The 19,322-nt window shown below is 47.8% G+C and overlaps 2 protein-coding genes across 2 annotated transcripts in view; both read right to left on the bottom strand.

Annotated features, from left to right (window-relative positions):
* Positions 1-4,561: 4,561 nt before the first annotated feature.
* Positions 4,562-13,153, bottom strand: UBAP1L (ubiquitin associated protein 1-like). Its single transcript, XM_009995298.1, has 5 exons — positions 13,022-13,153; positions 10,733-11,479; positions 9,211-9,432; positions 5,655-5,756; positions 4,562-4,696 (listed from the first exon to the last, which is right to left on the bottom strand). Exons 1-5 carry the CDS (start codon positions 13,151-13,153, stop codon positions 4,562-4,564), a joined length of 1,338 nt encoding a protein of 445 aa, XP_009993600.1.
* A 2,956-nt stretch (positions 13,154-16,109) lies between these two features.
* The window catches only part of PDCD7 (programmed cell death 7), a 3,858-nt gene continuing 645 nt past the window's right edge, over positions 16,110-19,322 (bottom strand). Inside the window, exons 2-6 of the mRNA XM_009995331.1 lie at positions 19,227-19,316; positions 18,112-18,250; positions 17,524-17,760; positions 16,830-16,917; positions 16,110-16,347 (exon numbers count right to left, since the gene is read on the bottom strand). Of these exons, the coding sequence (XP_009993633.1) occupies positions 16,230-16,347; positions 16,830-16,917; positions 17,524-17,760; positions 18,112-18,250; positions 19,227-19,316 (672 nt within the window). The 3' untranslated portion in view covers positions 16,110-16,229. The remainder of the gene's footprint in view (positions 16,348-16,829; positions 16,918-17,523; positions 17,761-18,111; positions 18,251-19,226; positions 19,317-19,322) is intronic.

Below are 19,322 nucleotides of genomic sequence, written 5' to 3' on the forward strand. Positions count from 1 at the left end.
GTGGCCCCCATCCCATGTCAGGATGCTCTCCTTGCACGTGGCCTCAGCTCTGCACCTGCTGCTCTCCTGGCCTCCTCCACGGAGCCGTGTCACCTTGGAGGTGACACTAGACTCTGCCAGAGGGAAAGGGGTTGCAGGCAGCTGCTCCCTGCCACTGCCTGCACTGCATGGGCTGTGTGTGAAGTTCTACCAGACGTGGGCTCATGAGCTAACCACACGCAGGGTTTGGTGCCTTCTGCAGAGGACAGATACCAAAGAGATATAAACATGGGTTATATTTATTCCGAGTGCACTCTGAAGCTGTGCAGCATCCCACCTCCTCTCTGCTCCATGGGAAATCGCTCATTATATCCTGGAATTAAAAGGAAAGCTCTAAAAACCCTCTGTGTTTTTCATTACTCTTGGGTTTCAAGGTGTTTTTTTTTCCTCCTTCTGAAGGGTTTTTTTTTTCTCCCTTCTGCAGGAAAACACCTCAAACAGGGGCCCACATCAAGGCTCACCCCTGAATGCTTTTTCAGCTGCGGCTCCAGCTCAGCCGCACACAGAAGCACAGTTCCCACACAGCGCCGCACTCCCTGGGGACATCTCCACAGCTCACCTTGGAGGTGACACTAGACTCTGCCAGAGGGAAAGGGGTTGCAGGCAGCTGCTCCCTGCCACTGCCTGCACTGCATGGGCTGTGTGTGAAGTTCTACCAGACGTGGGCTCATGAGCTAACCACACGCAGGGTTTGGTGCCTTCTGCAGAGGACAGATACCAAAGAGATATAAACATGGGTTATATTTATTCCGAGTGCACTCTGAAGCTGTGCAGCATCCCACCTCCTCTCTGCTCCATGGGAAATCGCTCATTATATCCTGGAATTAAAAGGAAAGCTCTAAAAACCCTCTGTGTTTTTCATTACTCTTGGGTTTCAAGGTGTTTTTTTTTCCTCCTTCTGAAGGGTTTTTTTTTTCTCCCTTCTGCAGGAAAACACCTCAAACAGGGGCCCACATCAAGGCTCACCCCTGAATGCTTTTTCAGCTGCGGCTCCAGCTCAGCCGCACACAGAAGCACAGTTCCCACACAGCGCCGCACTCCCTGGGGACATCTCCACAGCTGGGTCCTGGGACAAGGAGGGGATACGGGTAGTGAAGGAAAGCATCTCCGGGTGCTTATTGCACTGAGGGGTTTCTGGGACCTGGAAACCATCTGTCACCCCAGGGTGTGTGAGCCAGTGACCGGCTCCTCCAGGCTCATCTCCAAGCCCCAGCAGAGAACCAACAGGGTGGCAAGTGCTGGTGCTCATCAGAGGCTCCTTTGAGCCAAGATTTGAGGACAGGGCAAACCTTGGAAATACAGAAGGTGCAAAAGGGAAGGAAGGGAGAGACCACCATTGCATGGCAGTGCCAAGTTTGCAGGGGTGGGGACAAACTTTTTTAGCAGGGCCTGTAGCAATAGGACATAGGGTGATGGTTTTTAAACTAAAAAAGGGGAGATTGAGACCAGATATTAGGAATAAATTTTTTATGAGGATGGTGAAACACTGGCCCAGGTTGCCCAGAGAGGTGGTAGAAGCCTCATCCCTGGAAATATTCAAGGTTGGGTTGGACGGGGCTCTGAGCAGTGTAACCTTTAAAGGTCTCTTCCCACCCAAATTGTCTGTGTTTCTGATTCCCTGTTAGCTGAGCTCTGTAACCAGATGAGCTGTTCCCAACACCTGCCGTTGAAGGTTACTTGCCCTCAACACCAGCTCTGGGGACAGCAGGAGAACACAGAGATCCCCTGTGCTGGGAGATCTGTGGGGACCAGGAGAGCAGCAAACCCAGCCATGGCTGAGCTGGTTCCCACCCCTGGGGCAGGCTCCAGGCTGCCCGTGCCGTCCTGGCCGTGACGGAGCGGAAGGCAATACCAGCTGGGACGCCTCAAATGCCTCCACTGCTGACCCCACCAAGTTCCCAGCGTTTTCAAAACAGTTCCTGTGTTTGAGAAAAAACTCACACAACACAACCACAAACCAAACCAAACAGGAAAACCCCAGCTCACATCCATGCCCAGACTGAAACCCACTTGATGTGTCTTGTCCTCAAGTGCCCTCTGCCACCAAGCCAGGCCACCACTCCGCTGTCACCCCCAGGATGGGGACAGCATCTGGTGGAGGTGTGAGGGCTGATGGTGCGACAGGAAAGGACACTGGTGCACCTCACCCAACTCCACACCAGGCCACAGCATTAGCTGAGCAGTGTTACTATCCTTGTTAGCAGAAAGTCCAGCAAGTTAAATCCCTGTTCCCTTCCTAGATGAAGCCAATTAACATATCACGCTGTCCTCCTCTAACTGTGAGCAGCTCACAGAGGCACGGCACTTTAAAACCATTTCAAGTTGAACAAGCAGCTTAAACCCTCCATTAAAAGAAAGTTAAAATAATTCTGTTACTAAAATATTTCTCTTGGGCTCCTGCAGCTCACTAGGGAGAGCTGAACTTGGCAGGCTCTCCCCTTCCCTCCAGCTCCAAGACCGCCAAGCGATACAACCTCTCCCCTACCATCACACGCTGGGTTTTTTTGACAGTTCAGGGTTTTACAGAGATATTTGCTGACAAAAAGCAAAAAGTTTGAAGGTTTTAAGTGTAGCACCTGGGAGCAGGTGTTGGCAGGCACAGCTGATGGCATGGATGCTCCCAAGGGAGGAGTCATTCACAGCATCCATCAATCCAGACCATGATAAAGTCCCACAAGATAGTTTTAGGAGAAAAGAGAGGGAAAACCACACAGTTCTTACCTCTGCAAGCAGGGGGAAACGATGATGAGCCAGGACCAAGAAAATCCCTAAGGAGAGCAGGAGGCTGCTCAGCCTTTGCAAAGTGAGTGGGCACAACACTGCCAATGTGCTTGGCTCCACCAACATTCAGCCCTCGCTGTCACACTCTGCTGGCACCAGCACAGCACCCTCATCTGCCCCTTCCAATCTCCACAGTGTTTGCTCCGCCAAAGATTATGGTTTGAAGCAAAGGGATCTATCTAATCACAATTCAACCTTTTGCAAGTTTCTTTTTTAAGGTGACATCATCTTGGCAAGGATGAACGTAATGAAAAGCTGTCTGTAGAATGGACTTGCCTTATAAGGGCCGTAGCAAAAATAAAAGCTTGTATAACCAAGCAAAAGCTGGAGGAAAAACAGGGCTGGGAGCTCCCAGAAGAGCCTGTGAGCTCCCCAGATAGCTCCCCATGGATATTTCCCTTGGCCATAGAAGGTGCCAAGTTTTCCTTTTAAATGCCATTGAAGAGAGGGTATAAAGCATCCTTAGGTATGGATGGGTCAAGTCCCTCAAAACCTGGATGCCAAGTGTCCGTGTTGCATCCAGAGGAGGATGAAAGCAGCTGTGGAGGCTTGAACCCTGCTCCTGGTGTTTGGCACCTGTCTAGAGATAGAGGGAGAAGGGACCTGGCATTGTGACTCGATGGCAATACGTTGGGCTTGGACATTGTCTGGAAGGATACAATGGAAAAATGGTACTAATGCAACTAATTAAGGATTTTCTCTGCTAGGTTGTGCCAGTTGGCATTTTCACAGGGAAAGACACAAATACATTTCAGAACAACCCCTCCAACCATCTTTACTCGAAGAAATTACATCTGTATCTAATTCAGAAGAAAATAATGTACTTTTCTGTGAAAACCCTGTCCAGTGTTCCACTGCCAAGCCAAGAAACACACTCCATAAGGTGATTTGCATCTCCCATTCTCCGTCCTTCAGTTAGGTACAAAAAGTCCCTTAGGCATCCAGATTTTCTTGATTGTGACATTTCTGCTTAACTTCATTTGGAGCCACTGTCTCCACAGTTTAGGGAAGCCTCCCCTGAATATTCCTGATTTGGGCAGAGCACGAGGGCAGCCGAGCTGCTCCCCGTCTCTGTTGATTTCATGATGTTCCCCGAGCACAAATCCTTGCATAAGACATTTTCCACTGCACTGGATAAAATTCCATGTATTTCTAGAGCAAGGGCAGCCTGTTTTCTTTCCTCATCCTCACAGAGTTGTGTATGTAGCTCAAGTTTCTGGTTTAAAAGGAGAAGCTAATGTGATCAGGCTGGATTTCAGTTACAATATTCAACCATGACTAAGTCAGCTGAGACTCTCCCAAGCAAGGACCACCAAATGTTTCTGCAGGAGCCTTCAGTTTTTGTAAGAACAATATCTTCTGGGAACTTATACAATCCTTTTAAGAAACCACATTTGACTGCAGTTGAAAACACAATACCCATATCCCCAGGCGGAGGGGAAAAACTCTGGTTTGAGTTTTGCAAAATCTAAGCCGAAGGTGGTTCAGATCTTAATTGCATCTGATCTGAACAGCTGAGATGATCAAGGGTGGAGAAGTGCGGGTGGAGAGAGAAACACTCCTGCTAGAAAGCCTTTGCCCTAGTACAGTGATGAACACACTTGTGATGGATGTCCATGAAACGAGCTGAGACATCACGGTGGTGTTCTGCAGGTTTGTGGTGAGCAAGTGTCAACCCACCCAAGGCCTTTGGTGGTCTCGTCTGGAGAGGAGAAGCTGTGACTGGGGTCCAGAATGCTGGTCACTGGGCTTTCATCACAAGCTCTTCCAGTGCCTTCTCCCTCTGATTCCCACAAAGCAAAAGAACTTCTTTGATTTCATTTTGCTGGAAACCCATATCATTAAACTGAGCCAACAAGTGCAAGAATTCAGCTGCCTGGAGGAAGAAGGAAGAGAAAGGAGTGATGTTATCGTGGGGTTTTAGGGCTGGATTTATCGTGGAGTTGCAGCAGGACCAGCATCAGGTGACGAGGCTGCAGCCAGGCCCCCTGGCCGGGTTGTATTACTGCTGAAGGGCACTGCTGGTGCCATGGCTGAGAGCAGAGCGAGGGCACAGGTACCACTGCCAGCACCTACAAGTGTGCCCCTACACCAGCTTTTTTAATAAGAAACATTTCATAAAGTCTCTAGATTCACTTATTCCTTATCAAGTTTAATCTGAATTCCATGCGAGTGTTTGCCTGCATTATAAAGAGACTGGGGACAGGCAGTGAGTGTAAGCTGGAATTCATTTGTCTGGCTTCCCCCCTGGCTCAGGCTGGGCCCCAGCACCACAACACCCCCTGGAGCTGTGTCCTCAATAAATAACCCCCTGGCTGACACTGAGACCTGGACACCCTCCTGCTGCCACACCTCTAAGCAGTGAGCCAGCCATCTGTGCCAACAGCATCACTGCAAACACCCCAGCCCAAATTTCCAGCTGCTTTTCTCCCACCCCAGCTCTTTGCTACACTCAGGAGGGACTGGTGATGGACACCAACACCCTGAGTGCCACCACGGCTCTTCTTCCTGGGGGGTGGATACAAAGAGGGAATCAGGAGGGAGGTAGCAAGCGTGCTAGGCTTGGGTTGGGAGACTCCCCATGCAGGGGCTGAGTGAGAATTGTGCTTGCACAGCTGGGAGTTAGGATGGATGGAGAACAGAGCAGGTGTCCTTCCCAGGGGGTCCTAAGAGGGTCTGCCACAAGTGAGGACTTGCTGTTTGCAGAGTAATGAGTCTGACCTGCTGGGCAAGGTGATGGAGGAGGGGAACGTGCAGCCCCACGTTGGTGGGGCTGGTAAAGCAACCCCAGAGGACACAGCACAAAGGGCCCAGCTGTGCTGTCCCACTCTGACCTTTTTCTCCGAGTACTGGAACATCTCCATGGCCTCCTCCACCTGCCCTTCCTCATAGCCCTGCTTCCGCAGCCGGTCACAGGCACTCAGGTAGCTCAGGAACTGCAGAAGAAGACAACCAAGGTTAATCAAACCGCACAGACATGGGTGCAAGTGGATTCAGGAGCCCACTGTGCCAGCTTCCAGGGATATGCTTCTGGGGAGGACCTGGGATGCAACTGTCTTCCTGGCTGCCCATCTGATGTTCAGCCAGGGCAGTCTGTCCATCAGCAGGACTCCCACTGCGAGAAGACAAGGTCTTGGTTCTACCCCCAGCCTTCACAAGGTGGGAACAGGAACAAGCTGGAGGGAGGACAAGGAGCAAACCAAACATCTGAACCATCTGAGATACAAAGTGATGACCTCCAAGCTGGGGGTGAAGCAGAGCCCATCCTGGTGAGATGTCTACCCTCAGCTGACCCCACATCCCTTTGATGTGCTGGGGTTCGGGTGCCTGTGGGTTCACTCCAAGGTCCAAGTACAAAACCCACCCCAGGGGAGACCCGTGTGCTGTCATTACAGAAAGTCAACAGTTATTTTTGGCTTTCCTCATTGTTCTTGGAGTGCTGACAGCACTATTCCCAGCGGCATCTTTTAAATACCACCAGAATCATTCACTGTCCAAAAACATATGGGACAGACAATAATAAATGAGCTACACAATAGCTGGGAGAATAAGAACACCCCACAGGGCTCCCCAAAGCTGTGCTGTCTTCTTCCAAGGAGAAGTTGATTCATAACTCCCCAGCTCCACCAGTGCAGACCTCCACCCTCCCCAAGCACTACTGCAGCCAAGGAGAAGGTTTCAGTAAAAGACCATAAAACATATGAAAAAGCCAAAAAGGTCCCTCAAACGTCAAGTTAATCTGGTTTGGCTAAAGAGCAGAGTAAGAATTTTAAGAAATGTCAGCCTTAAGGAACAGCTTATTAAATAAAAAAAATAGACAATCATTGGCATTCAGAACCTGATTTGTTTTTCCTTGTTACCTTAAATACCCCAGTTCACTGCTGAGTTTTCTTCCTGGTCACAGCAGGTACAGCCACTGCTGTGCTCATGGCTAGTCCTGACAGTCTGGAGTGCATTTCAAGCCCAGCATGAACTTGGTGCTGTTGTCAGCTCAACAATTTTATCCTTAAAATAACTTTTATATAAATATACATATGTGGATATGGATATATTATATATATACTCTTGATGACTAAAAAACCCAGGTTTTTAAATACTATGGCCTGCTAGCTCCCTGCCTCACCGCTCACTGGGGAGGAGGAGCTCCTCTCAAGGAGACTCCTTACCACACTTGGACATGAAGTTCCTCCAGGGCAGGCAGCCCTGTAGAGCTTGGCTTTATCTGCTACATGGCCAACCCAATAACCTCATAGCAAACAGATTCTGTGGGAAGAGACTTCCAGGCTCTGGTAGATGAGTAACCTGCTGATTTCTCTCCTCCCTCACTTGCTGCTGCTTGGTGTTAAGTGCAGCAATGAGCTTTTCACACCAAAGACAAGTGTGGGCAGTGATGCAAAGGAAAGCCCTCCTCTGGTGGGTTTTATCTCCCATGTCCCTGTACCACTTTGGCTGGTGCCCATTGGAAAAGCCCAACCCCATGAGGTCCTTGCTTCAGGTGCTCCCAACAAGCGGGTCTTCCACCAAAACTGAGAAGGCGTCACTTTCTTAAGGCAGCAGACTTGCCTTCTCCACAAGGTCAGGCTCTGCCAGGTTGACTTGACACTGCAAAGAAATGGAGCAATTTTTGGCTACCATCTGGTTCCACAATCAATCTTCATGGTTGAAGCTGTCATTGTAACACACTGAAACCCCTGTGACACCAGCAAGCAACGAAGAGCGCCCACAGCTCTAGTTTTTAACTTGAGTTGAAACGTTTTCTAGGAAGCTTTAGCCTAATTTGGTAGTTTTGTACTTGTAAGACACAGGCAAAGGGCTTGGCTTTATGTTCTTTCTTGGCTGTACTGGGTGTAACTGGAAATAATGGGAACTGCAGGGGAAGAAGAGTCAGGTTATAAAGTAGACCTTGTATTTTGGTCCATTAATCACCTTTCAAAGGGAATGGGAGTGCCTGTGTTAACACAGAAAGGAGCAGATTGTTCCCATTTCCATCCTTAATAAGAAGTGTTGCTGCTTCCTAACAAGACAGCAGTTGTTACAAGACACCCTTGCATGCAAAGAATGTGGGCTGTGCTCTGCCCATCTCCCTCTGCCTAGATAAAACCTTCATGAACTGGAGACATAAAGCTCCCTTTCCACCTCAGCTTGCAGCCACGCTTGCCTGAAACACCAGCAAGGGTCTGGGGAGGCTGGTCCAGCTAAGGGTGACTCAGGAGGGAGCCAGGAGCTGCAGGATGACTCAGTTGCAGAGCAGCTTTGTGGGCCAACCAGATGAGTAAGAGCTGGCCCAGTCAACAGAGGCAGCTCCCTGGGCAACAGGAAGGAGATTGGCACCCAAAGGCAGCTGCTTGGTGCTGCTCCTGCTCTTTGGTGTGACAGTCCCCTGGACATCCCTCTTGCTAAGCTGGGATCAAGCTCCTTCTCTCTCTGCAAGAGCTAGCTAGGTAATTTAGTCCAGATAAATCCTCCACCTGGATGGGAAGGTCCAGCCTCAAGCTTGTCAAGCCAGAGGGTCAGAGCCAGCAACTTCCCTCATACCACAGACGATAGCCAAAAATTGCTCCATTTCTTTGCAGTGTCAAGTCAACCTGGCAGAGCCTGACCTTGTGGAGAAGGCAAGTCTGCTGCCTTAAGAAGGTGACGCCTTCTCAGTTTTGGTGGAAGACCCTCTCTAAAAGGCTCAAGCACAGTTAGTTGTCCCAGTGTGTCAGAGGTTCATCATTTGGGATGTCATGGTCTGGGCCTAAACCAAAAACGCACCAAGCCCACCTGGACCATGGAGGGGTTCAGAGACCTTGGGAATTGGGATGCTGCACAACGAGCTGTGATGTACTCAGATACCAGGGGTAGGAAGAGATTGTATGTTCATTATTTGAAATAAATTATAGGTTATTACACAGGGTTCCTCAGGAAAAGAGCTCTCAATGCTTGTAGGGAGTCAGTCCCTGGTTGTTCCAGTGAGGGGAGCTTGTGATTTGGAGAAAGCCCAGGCAAATCTCCAAGGCATTTGTACAGCCCAGCTCTGACAGGATGAGCCATGGCAATAATCATACAAATCTAACAACTGGGAAAAACTGATGTGCAAGAAGTTTCCATATACGGGGGCAAAATGGGTACTTCAAAAGGACACCACACTCCATACAGCAGATTGAACAAATGATACCAGGCTGTTACTACTCACTGAAAAGCTGAGGGCCACTCACTGCTATTTTATTATAGCAAAAACACAGATGTGTGATCCCATGGAAAACCCTGTCAACTGCGGTCTGACACCAAAGTGGGAAACCCAAGGCCACCACAAGTCCACCCCAAGCAGACAGCCATCCCTTTTCCATGAGAATCAAGTTTTTCTGTACCAAAAGCTTTCCACAGCACCATGCTATCTCCACCAACCTGACTTAAGCTCTGCTTTCCAGTCTTCTGGAGGGTGAGGATGGCTTTGCGGGTGGAGTAGCCCAAGGCTGCCACGGGCTCAATGAGGTCTCGCTCCTCCTGGCTCAGCGCTGAGAGCAGGTCAGCTGCTGAATCCGGCTGGGATCTGTGGGAACTGAGAGGTTCTGCAGGCGTGGAGGCAGGCTTGCAGGCAGGGGGGAGGCAGGTGTAGGGGCTGAGGGACTGCAAGAAAAAACAGCAGATGATGGTCTTGCTCCAGCTTATGAAACAATGTTAAACAACACAGGCTGAAGCAATGCTTTCCAACGCTGGTGCTTACCTTGCTCCCTCCAGAAAAGGAAAATGCTCGTACATGGAATAAACCTCCATGATCATCAAAGGAGACTGGACCTAACTAAATCCAGGCTCAACTACAGATCAGAGAAAACAGGGCTCAAAAGGGTTCAGGGGGCAAAGTGAGCAAAAGCAGCTTCCCTTCCCTGGGAATCCCAGTCATATCTCCAACAATAAATGTCATCCTGGAGCAGCCAAGCCAGAGGCAGCACTGCTGGAGGCAAGAGATGCAGCAGACCAGGCAGGAGGAAGCTCCCCTGATGCCCATGATGTTTATCAAATATATTTAAGGTTTCTGTTACAAAGCCATCTCCAGAAACGATCTTACACATAGCAACACTCGCCAGAGTACGAGTATTTGGCACGATCCATGCGTAACAGCAGCTGAGCATGGGGGTGGATTAGCAATTAGTTGCAACAGCTGTTTAGTGTATAAATACACATGGGCATTTAATCTTGCCTTAATTACCCTCCCTCTAAATGCAACAACGTATAAACAAGCCAGCCTTTCATGTGTCTGATGGTTTTAATTGTGGGGTTTAAGTATAATGGCTAGAATAAATGCTTATGTGTATAAATACACATGGGCATTTAATCTTGCCTTAATTACCCTCCCTCTAATGCAACAACGTATAAACAAGCCAGCCTTTCATGTGTCTGATGGTTTTAATTGTGGGGTTTAAGTAATTCATCTCTCAAGTGGGTGGATGAGATGCAATTTCTTAAAAAACATGGTGAAATCCAGATCCAAGGTGACAGAAAGCAGAATTTGCTCCAGCACCTCCCATCAGTGTCTTTGTCATTAAACAATCAGGATTTCCAGTAGGACTATGGAGTTTCCTAGAAAAGACATGATGGCTGCAAGGGGGCATTTCCCATAAACTTTGTTTGTATACATTAGAGGGAAGGAAAATGGAAAGAGAGAAAATCCCTCATTTAGCTTACTTTTTTTTGTGTTTCAATTGAAAATCAAGTAAGATTACTTACTTGTCAGAAAAACAGGGATATTTTGGTTAGGATCAAACTTACAAAAACTCAGCCATTTCCCACCCATGAGTTCAGTGTTCCCAAAGCCCCACTTTGCTCCTGTTTTGTTGGCCAGACCCCAGCAAATGGGACCTATTTGATGCTCTCCACCTCCCTCCTGTCTCAGCAACAAGCAAAGGGCTACCAAAAGAAAACATCTCACCGGCACCGTGGGTTTATGCTGTTTGACTGGGGGGATCAGCATGGTCCTGGCTGGAGGAGCTGGCATTATGTTCCCCAGGTGGAACGTGCCTCGGGCTGGCCTGTACTTGATGCTGCAGGCGCTGCTGGGGCGCTGAGGGAGCGGCCGTGGCACTGGGACCTCTCTGCTCTCCGAGGTGGCTCTGTTCAAAGGATGCACCAAAGAAGCCAACTTCCTCCTTGCTGCTTCCAGCTCGTTCTTCATGTTGTTAAATATCACTCTGGATCTTTTCTGCTTGCTCAGGTCCGGGCTGGCTGGGCTATGGCTGTTGTTCTCTGGTGGGGGCTCCAGCAAACCAGGTGATGTCTTTGGTCGGGTCTGGTAAAAGCTGGGATGTAGAGACACGCCTCTCCCAGCGGTTCTCCTCTTGAAAGCCTTGTCATCCTTGTCACTCTCTTCCCAGGAGGTGGAGGAGTACTCATCATCCTCCGAGTACCCGTCCTCATCCGAGTGCCAGGTCTCGCTCTCGGTGTCGGACCCGGTGCCGCGGCCGTGCCCGTAGCTGCCGTTGGCAGCGCAGAGGCTGCGGCAGCGCCGCACTGCCCCGTCCCGTGCGCGGCCCCCACAGCTCTCGGCAGGGTCCACCAGCAGCAGCCAGCATGGTGGAGCTGTGGGGACCACTTCAGAGGTGACTGGACGCTGGGAGGTTTGCTGCTGGGAGGCCACCTCAACCCAGTAAAGTGCTCTTCTTTCCAGCGAGAAGTCGTGCTGTGGAAGAACGGGAAGCAGCTGGTGAGAGCAGCTGAAACCAGCTGGCACAGAGCAAACCATGCTCTTCATGAGAGCACCCTAAGATCTGCATCCTTCCCATATTGGCTCCTCTTTCCTTGAGCACTGGGACTGGCTATGGGCACTACAGCTGTGGCAGTGCCAGCCTCATCCCTACTTGAAAAAAAATCTGGCTACAAAGTTCTTAGTCTTTTTGAGTTGTACCTGCAATTCTCTTGATGGATGCTTTATGCTCTGGGGTGGCTTTGTGTCAGTTTGGCTACTGTGGAAAGGGAGAGGGTGCAGACAGGAGACATGGGCATCCCAATTTCAGGCAGCTGCAGAGAGCTACTGCAGCCAGCTGCAGGTTATGGGCTGCCCCCCCCTGTGGCTCTCATTAGTGGCATCTGGCAGAGCCACCTTGGGCATGGGGACTCAGGAGCCACCAAGGAGGGAGATGCCAACTTGAGCACAGGCAGGCCACGTGAGTCTCCAGCAGCACTGGGGGCTTGGTTGGTCCCCAGACAGAGTCATCATTTCCACAAAGTCTAGCTTAAAATATAAGTGTGTTTAAGACTAAAATCTGAGGGTGTTCCTGGAACAAACAAGCCTTTCTGTCCCAGAGCACTCCAAACAAGGCTTCCTCCAGATGGGCAGGCAAGTACATTCACAGCCCAGGAATGCTGTTTTCACTGCTCCCTGCCACTCACTTGCCAGCGGTGGACCCAAACCACTTCCCCAAGGAAAACACCACCTTGTGCCTCCAGAAGGATCAGCCTGCACTGCCAGCGTAATCGCTTGGCCTCTGGGGGGAGCACTGACATGTTTCCAACCAGGCAGAAACCCAGGGCTGGGGGTTTCTTGGGACAGGACAGGATGGTGGACAATCTCAGCTGGTCCCTGGGGATCCAGAGCATCACCTGCCTTTACACAGGTAGCAAAAATGTATGCCTTAAAATTCTCTTTGGAGAAATAGCTAAAACAAACAACGCAGCAACTCTTCATGTTAAATGTGTTCTGGGGATCTGAGGTGTGTCATTTTGGAGGCAGGGGTTAGCAAAACTGAGATAAGGAAACACAATGCAGAAGACAGGACTGAGCCATGTAGAAGTTCACAAAGTGCCACAGGGTATTATATATGTCTAATGTATATGTTGCCAGCACAGGTAGTGTTGCATGCTTACACCTCTGCTAGATTTAATAAATATGTAATAAATATTATTAATAAATGGGATAGTGATGATTCCAGACTAGAAAAGAGCCCAGAGCAGTGCCTGAAGTTTATCCTTCTTTCCCAGAAAGACCCAATCCTCTTGCTGAGATGAGATTATAAAAAACCACCCTCAAATCTACTCCTGCCTCACTCACACCAACCACCAATTGCCCTCAGCTCCTCCCACTCCTGCAAATCAGATAATTAAGAGGAGATCAATTAGTAGGAGAGGTTTCCCTTCTTTCACAAGAAAAGGCAAGTACCACTGGCATCCCTTTGAGCATCCCCCCAAGTGAATCTGGATGTGGACATGGGTGGAGGTGACTCACCAGGGTGCTCATGAGGATGTCAGTGCAGTCAGGGATCTTGATGTCTGGGGCGGTGATTAAAGTGTTTTCTCCCCCAGAGTCTCCATCAAGGCTCCAGGTTGTCCGGAAAGGAACTTCATCCAGGTAGCTCATTGCTGCTGCCTGATTCTGTGCTGCCAGAGAAAGGGATGAAACAGAACTGTAAAAGGCAGGACTGGCACCTTTTAACTTGGGTGGAAGGAGAGAAAGATGAGTCATTTCAAGTGATGCTGGTAAAAGGATGGCAGCCCTTACAGATGCTGCCAGACTGGTGTGCAATGCCCAGGTTTGTGAAGTCTTAATTACTGACACTGGAAAGATTTTCTGAACTATCCTTTCCTATTCTGAGCTTGCTCCAGCAGGACCAGACCAAGTTTAGAGCTCCATTTGGCAAAGATCCTGAGTGTTTTTGTCTTCTGCTTCTATCTTCATGCATGCCCCACTGCTTCCCATCCCTTGCCTTTAAAAAAAAACAGCTTCTGTGACAATAAGGATAAACAATCCACTAAAAGAAGATACACAGATTAATGTATACAAGGAAATAAAAAGATGCCTGTTTAAGGCAAAACTAAGAGTTTATAATAAGAAATGGCATTCAAGGTAGTTTCTTATGTCAGCACAGGACTAACAAACTGTTTCCACACCACAAAGAGCAACACACAAAATTGCTCAGTGCAACTTGGATCTTACCAGAATTACAAGAGTTGTTGCTCTCCTGCTTAAGCCAGGAGCCTTTAATACCTAGGGCTGCAGGGCAAGCAGAACTGTAACCAGCTTTGCTGCTGCCACACGTGTCCTGCTGCCAACACAAGACACAGGCAACGTGTCGGGAGCCCACACAGAGCCAGGCCACCTGCTCCCCTGCCTAAGAGGGCTCAGCCTAAGTTCCCACCTACGTCAGCACTGACAAAGACAATGCGTGAAAGCATCTGTAGGCAATGCCACCTTCCCCCAGCATCCTCCAGCTCCTCTGCCTGGCCAGGCAGCCTGTGCCTGTCAATTGGCTCTTCCCAAGAGCCAGGCAGTACTGATCACTGCTGGTGGCAACTGGGTGTAAAGGAAAGGCACATCCTGTCATCCATTGCCTAGGATGGCTTTGCTTGGTTTTAAACATGACTTTAAGGGATGAGGATGGGCTGGGAATGCAGCTGAAGCCAGGATGAAGAAAATATGGAGAGATTATGGTACCATATCTTGCTGTACTTCACTGCACAGATACTGTGCTCTGAGAGAGGCTCCCACAGGTGTTAATCCCTGAATCCACTATTTGGAAAAAAAGTACATTGGGGTGGGAAGCAACAAAAACACCACTAGACAAAGATAAAAGAGAGGCAGTGGCAAACACCATCTCACACCAGAAAGCAGCTCCTACAAGGGTCCTGACTTCATCTGCTTCCCGCCATCCCTGTGTGCTTTGACATCAAAGACATGGGCTGGCAATCAAACAAATTCTTAGCAGGAAGAGGATATGCCTTACAAGCACGAGAAACCTGAATGGCACTGGGAGCTGGGAAGGAATAGGATGCAAGTAACTCTTGGAAACTCATTACCAGCCTCTCTTTTCTTCAGGCCTAAATTACCTTTTAAAACTTAAAACCAATAGGAGATACCATAGGAGACAGTAGGAAACACTATACTTAGAAAAATTTGAACCTTAAATACTAATACGGAGGGTTTTTTTAAGAATTAATACCCTATCACCATTTAAGACTTTAAACATTCCTCTTCCATCTGTGGATTCAACAACTTCCTCACTAAAAACGTAACATTTTAATGCAGATATCATTAGACAAGAGCAAATACATAGAACAAAGCACAGAAAGCAGGAGAGTGAAGTACACTAACTGTGCATCACCCACTGGCATTTTCAAGTCCTGTTCTTGTCGACAACCTGAAGTTCTCCTTACCTTCAGATGGACCCACAGAGCTCCCCTCACAGACCAGGGCTGCTTTTCCACTGCCTGCTTATCTGCTGCTCAGCTCTTTAAACTCTTGCAGTGTCAGACAAGCAGCTGACTTTGACAGTTTGAAGATGATCACAGCTTAGGCAGTGAGCCTGTCTCCTCAGACATGCTGATGGGATTAGGAGCCCAACTACGAAGGCAGAGCATCCTCTGGTCACTGAGCTGAGGGCGCTGGGTCTGACGTTGCTGCTGGGCTATTTGAAGTTGCAAGACTCCCCAGGGTCCAACCCAGACACAGGTCTTGGAGTACTGAAGTGGCAGCAGGGACAGGAGGATGTACAGACACACAAATCAGAACCTTTTACCTCCCAAGGAGTTCACTGTAACCTGTATTTTGGAGTCATGTTTGATGCCAAGTACTAAACCAAATCTCTCCCTTGAAGTTAAAAATGCTATAAACAAAAAAATACATCAATTTTCCTCTATTTATTCTGTAACAAAAAACAACTTACAAAACAAAGCTGTGCTTTTTCATCAAGTATTATACATATGATCTGTCCCTGTACAAAAATAGCTATATAGGCAAAAACAAATCACAGTCAGTTAGATGTCAGATTTGGTTTTTTTCCAGCAGGCTTATTTATCAAATCTCAATATATTCACACGGCTGTCTGACTTGTTTCACCACAACTGGGATTTTTTTCTATGTTGTGGAACCAGTATTAGTCCACAGAAGTAAAATGTCAGCAGCTGCTTTAATCCAGCTTGAAAAGCCCCATTTTGTTTGTACTCAGAATATGTTTAAACTTGTAATAGGTTTGTTTCTACGCGCAAAAATACAGGAACTATTTTGACAGTGATGCTTCACATGCTTCATTTAAGAAGAAAAACATGTCTACTAATGATCTCTCTTTTTTTAAACTTCTTTCTTTCTGGAGATTTCAACATCTGGATTTAGGCTTTTAAAGATAATAGCTACTTAAGAACAGGATGTTAATACTGGCACGAATACCCTCGTCAGCAATGCTGCTTTACTAAGACAGACTTGTTAACAGAACTTTGCAGTGGGACTGTAATTCCATACCATGAGAGGCTTGGCAGCTCTGGGCTTGTTCAGATCTTTTCCCCCGGAGTCAGAAGGCAAAAACATTTCTTGCACTTTTCTTCAAGATATTCCAGTACCTGGCTACTGAAACAGAGGATGAGACTTCCTCATCAGACCCTCTCATATTTACATGTTACTACAAAGAAACATTCCTCTAATGTTAAAATAATTTATTACTAAATTATCTGACAGCTGTAGCCCAAGTGTCATTTGTGGGGAGACTTGGAAGAACCCATCCTGGAGGGATGCAGCTTCCTTCCGGGTGGTCAGCTGGCACCAAGAACTGATCCCATTCGTGCCTTTAACAGAGAGAGCATTGTTTGAGAGAACAGTTGGAATTCCTTTGGTAATCAGATTTATTAGACACTCACTAAGGTATTTTTCCACACTGATCAACACATAAACCACTATAAATTGTACTCCAAAGCTTTTTTTTCAAAACATATATGTGAAAATTCTATGTACTGTTCTAATAAATGGGATGGTTATGCATGGAAGTGCCCTCAGCCACCTCTTGGATACAACTCTATCAAGCACAAGCGTGAAAATTCTATGTACTGTTCTATTAAATGGGATGGTTATCCATGGAAGTACCCTCAGCTTCACACAGCCACCTCTTGGATACAACTCTATCAAGCAAGAAGCTTGATCCTTGGCTGAAAAGAAACAGGACAACTCGTGGCATAAACATATTTGGAAGATAAGGAGCCAAAAGGCATCACAATTTTACAACAACAAACAATACTTGTCATCTTTAATAATAAAATACTTTAGTTTTTACCTGATCTGGATTAGAGCTGCTACAGAATGCTCAGCTTGCAAGTAATACTCTCTGAAGGGCTGCAGGAGGTGGGCTAGAGGAAATTCATCTGTCAAAACACAAACAGGAATCATTCCATAAGCTGGAAAGACTTTGATTCTAAAATGTCTTAGAAGCCCCAAACTTGTAAATTAATTTGCTGCTCCCCAGCTGTAACCTAAGATCACTTCCCTAAGGAATATACTAAGGACTCTCTACATGTTTTGCACATCTCCTCATCCTTACCAGAGCTGTCAGAGGCCAGGCAAGACTGGCAAAACTTTTCCTGCTTCCATCCTCTAAACACAGGCAACATAAGGACACTGAATTCTCAGATTACCAGAATCTCAACTCACCAAATCACCAGACTAAAGCACCTGTTGGGTGCTGGAAATCTTCAGTCTATTCAGTTTGCTCTCACTTCAGCTTCACCTACCTCTTCTTGCAAAACATCATTGACCTGAGATACACTGTGCTCTATGGTGAAGAGCTGAACAGTTCTTAGATCACATGTTAACAGCACACTACAGTCATCCCATCTTTTCCTCAGAGTGTAAATTACCCCAGTGGATGATTTAAGTCTCAATTATTCCTGTGCCGGCATTTGAAATCAAGTCTCTAAGAGATAGGGGTGTGGTGTGAAAATATTCTGTCAAGAATGGCATGCAGAACTTACCTGGATTCCCAAAAAGCTTGGACTCAATTTCGAGTTTCTGCTGTAGTAGTTTTTCCCTTTCCTTCCTCTGTTTCTTTTCCATTTCTCTCTTCCTTTCTTCCTCCTGTTCTCCCTCCAACATAACCCTTAGTGCTCTCTCCTCAGCTTCATACAGCTCTGTGCGATTTTTGAGCAACGTTTTGAGACTCTCCACCTGACTTTCAAATGCTTCGTCTGCTGAGGGGGGTGGACAAAGACCTAAACAGAAAGAGAATTAATTTTAAATTTTGAATTTGCATTCAATTAATTTTATATTTTTCTGCTCTCAGGTCTGTTATCAAACTGCAGCTGGCAAAATCTCAGAACATGAGCCTAACTCTGATAACAACTACCTGACTAGAAAAATTCTTCTGTCAACAAAGAGCCTGGAAACACAGGAACCAGAACCACTACATCCAGCATTTTATAGTTACTCCTGCATAACAACATCACTAAGATCACTAATAAACAAGTTTTTTTCAGGCTGAACCCTGCTAGCAGCAGAGGGCACACACATCTAGTTCCTGTCTGCACAATTAAAAGAAGTTTGGGAAAAATCTCTTCATGAACCTTTCCTGGCAGCGGCCTCTTTTCTCAGCGCCCGAAGCTTCTCTAACGCGCGCAGAACATCCACCATCCTCTTGGTGTCTGCTTGTTTCTTCCTGACTTCAGACAAAACACTGTCTGCAGCAGCCTTAAGTTCTCGTTCCTAGGAAACCAAGGGGAAAAAAGAAAAACCAGGCAGGATGTGTGAAAATTCCCATGTAGACAAGAATGGAACGGTACTTTCAAGATAAGTGAAGCACTAGAGAACAGAGCAACTTCCTTAACACATCCTTAGCAAGCAAGTCAACCATCCAACCTTGCCTTTTATAAAAACCTGAAGCACAACAGACTTCTGTGAATTAAAAAGATGGCTGAGGAACTCAGAAGTTTGGGCCAAATAGCTACTGAACTAATAAAAGCTGATAAACTTTAACCACAGAACGATAAGAAAAACACGACCAATAAACATTAATAATCCTGATTCAATAGCTCAGTAATTCAAGACCATGAACACACCACAGTCTGCACACAGAACCTCGTCCAACAGCTGCTCTGGGCCACTCCAGCACCTATAGAAAGGAAGCTATCTGGCAGAGAGCCAACACAAGCCTGATGTGGGGTGGTTTGTGGTTTTGGGTTTGTTTGTTTCTTTGCTTTGCATCTTTTTGACTTCCTGGTGAGACCAAAAAGCTTACAAAGAGCAGCTGTAAAAGGATGCAGCCTGCAGGGTTACAGCTCCTGAAACAGCACTGACCACAGCTGTGAGCAGCAAGGGGCAGGCAGGCAGCTGGGGAGCAGAAAGGAAGGCCTCCACACACGGCTAAGTGTTCAGAAACCACTTAAACCTCGACTGTCAAGGCCAAGGACGTGAGTGTGGCGAACTGAGATGCCCACCAAGGCTTTTAAGGAGGATGTGGGCCATGGAAAGAGGGTGTCTTCATGTGAGTGGAACCCCTGCAGCACCCAGGTGGCAGCTATTGAACTGAGGGTCCAAAAGCCTGTACCAGGCAGGCACAGGCCGCCGTGAGCCCGTTACCCACAGGTCTCCCCCAGCTCTGCGCCAGGCAGGGACGTGCAGGAGGCCCCGGGAGGCTGCGCTGCAGCCGGGCCAGGCAGGATCGGTTCTCTCAGGGCCGTACCCGGTTCTTCTCCTCCACCTCCTGGATGCACTTGGCCCGCCACTGGTCGATCTTGGCCTCCCGCTCGGCTGCCTGCGCCCCCTCCTCCCACTTGGC

This window comes from Chaetura pelagica, unplaced genomic scaffold, assembly GCF_000747805.2.
Source record: "Chaetura pelagica isolate M959 unplaced genomic scaffold, ChaPel_1.0 scaffold453, whole genome shotgun sequence".
Taxonomy (NCBI): domain Eukaryota; kingdom Metazoa; phylum Chordata; class Aves; order Apodiformes; family Apodidae; genus Chaetura; species Chaetura pelagica.

Excerpts from the sequence above, each read along its gene's own strand:
- UBAP1L (XM_009995298.1), bottom strand. The coding sequence starts at position 13,153 with ATGAGCTACCTGGATGAAGTTCCTTTCCGGACAACCTGGAGCCTTGAT. Across the intron at positions 11,480-13,021 it reads ACATCCTCATGAGCACCCTG|CACGACTTCTCGCTGGAAAG; the intron begins GTGAGTCACCTC and ends GTTCTTCCACAG. Across the intron at positions 5,757-9,210 it reads GAAAGCAGAGCTTAAGTCAG|TTCCTGAGCTACCTGAGTGC; the intron begins GTTGGTGGAGAT and ends CTTCTTCTGCAG.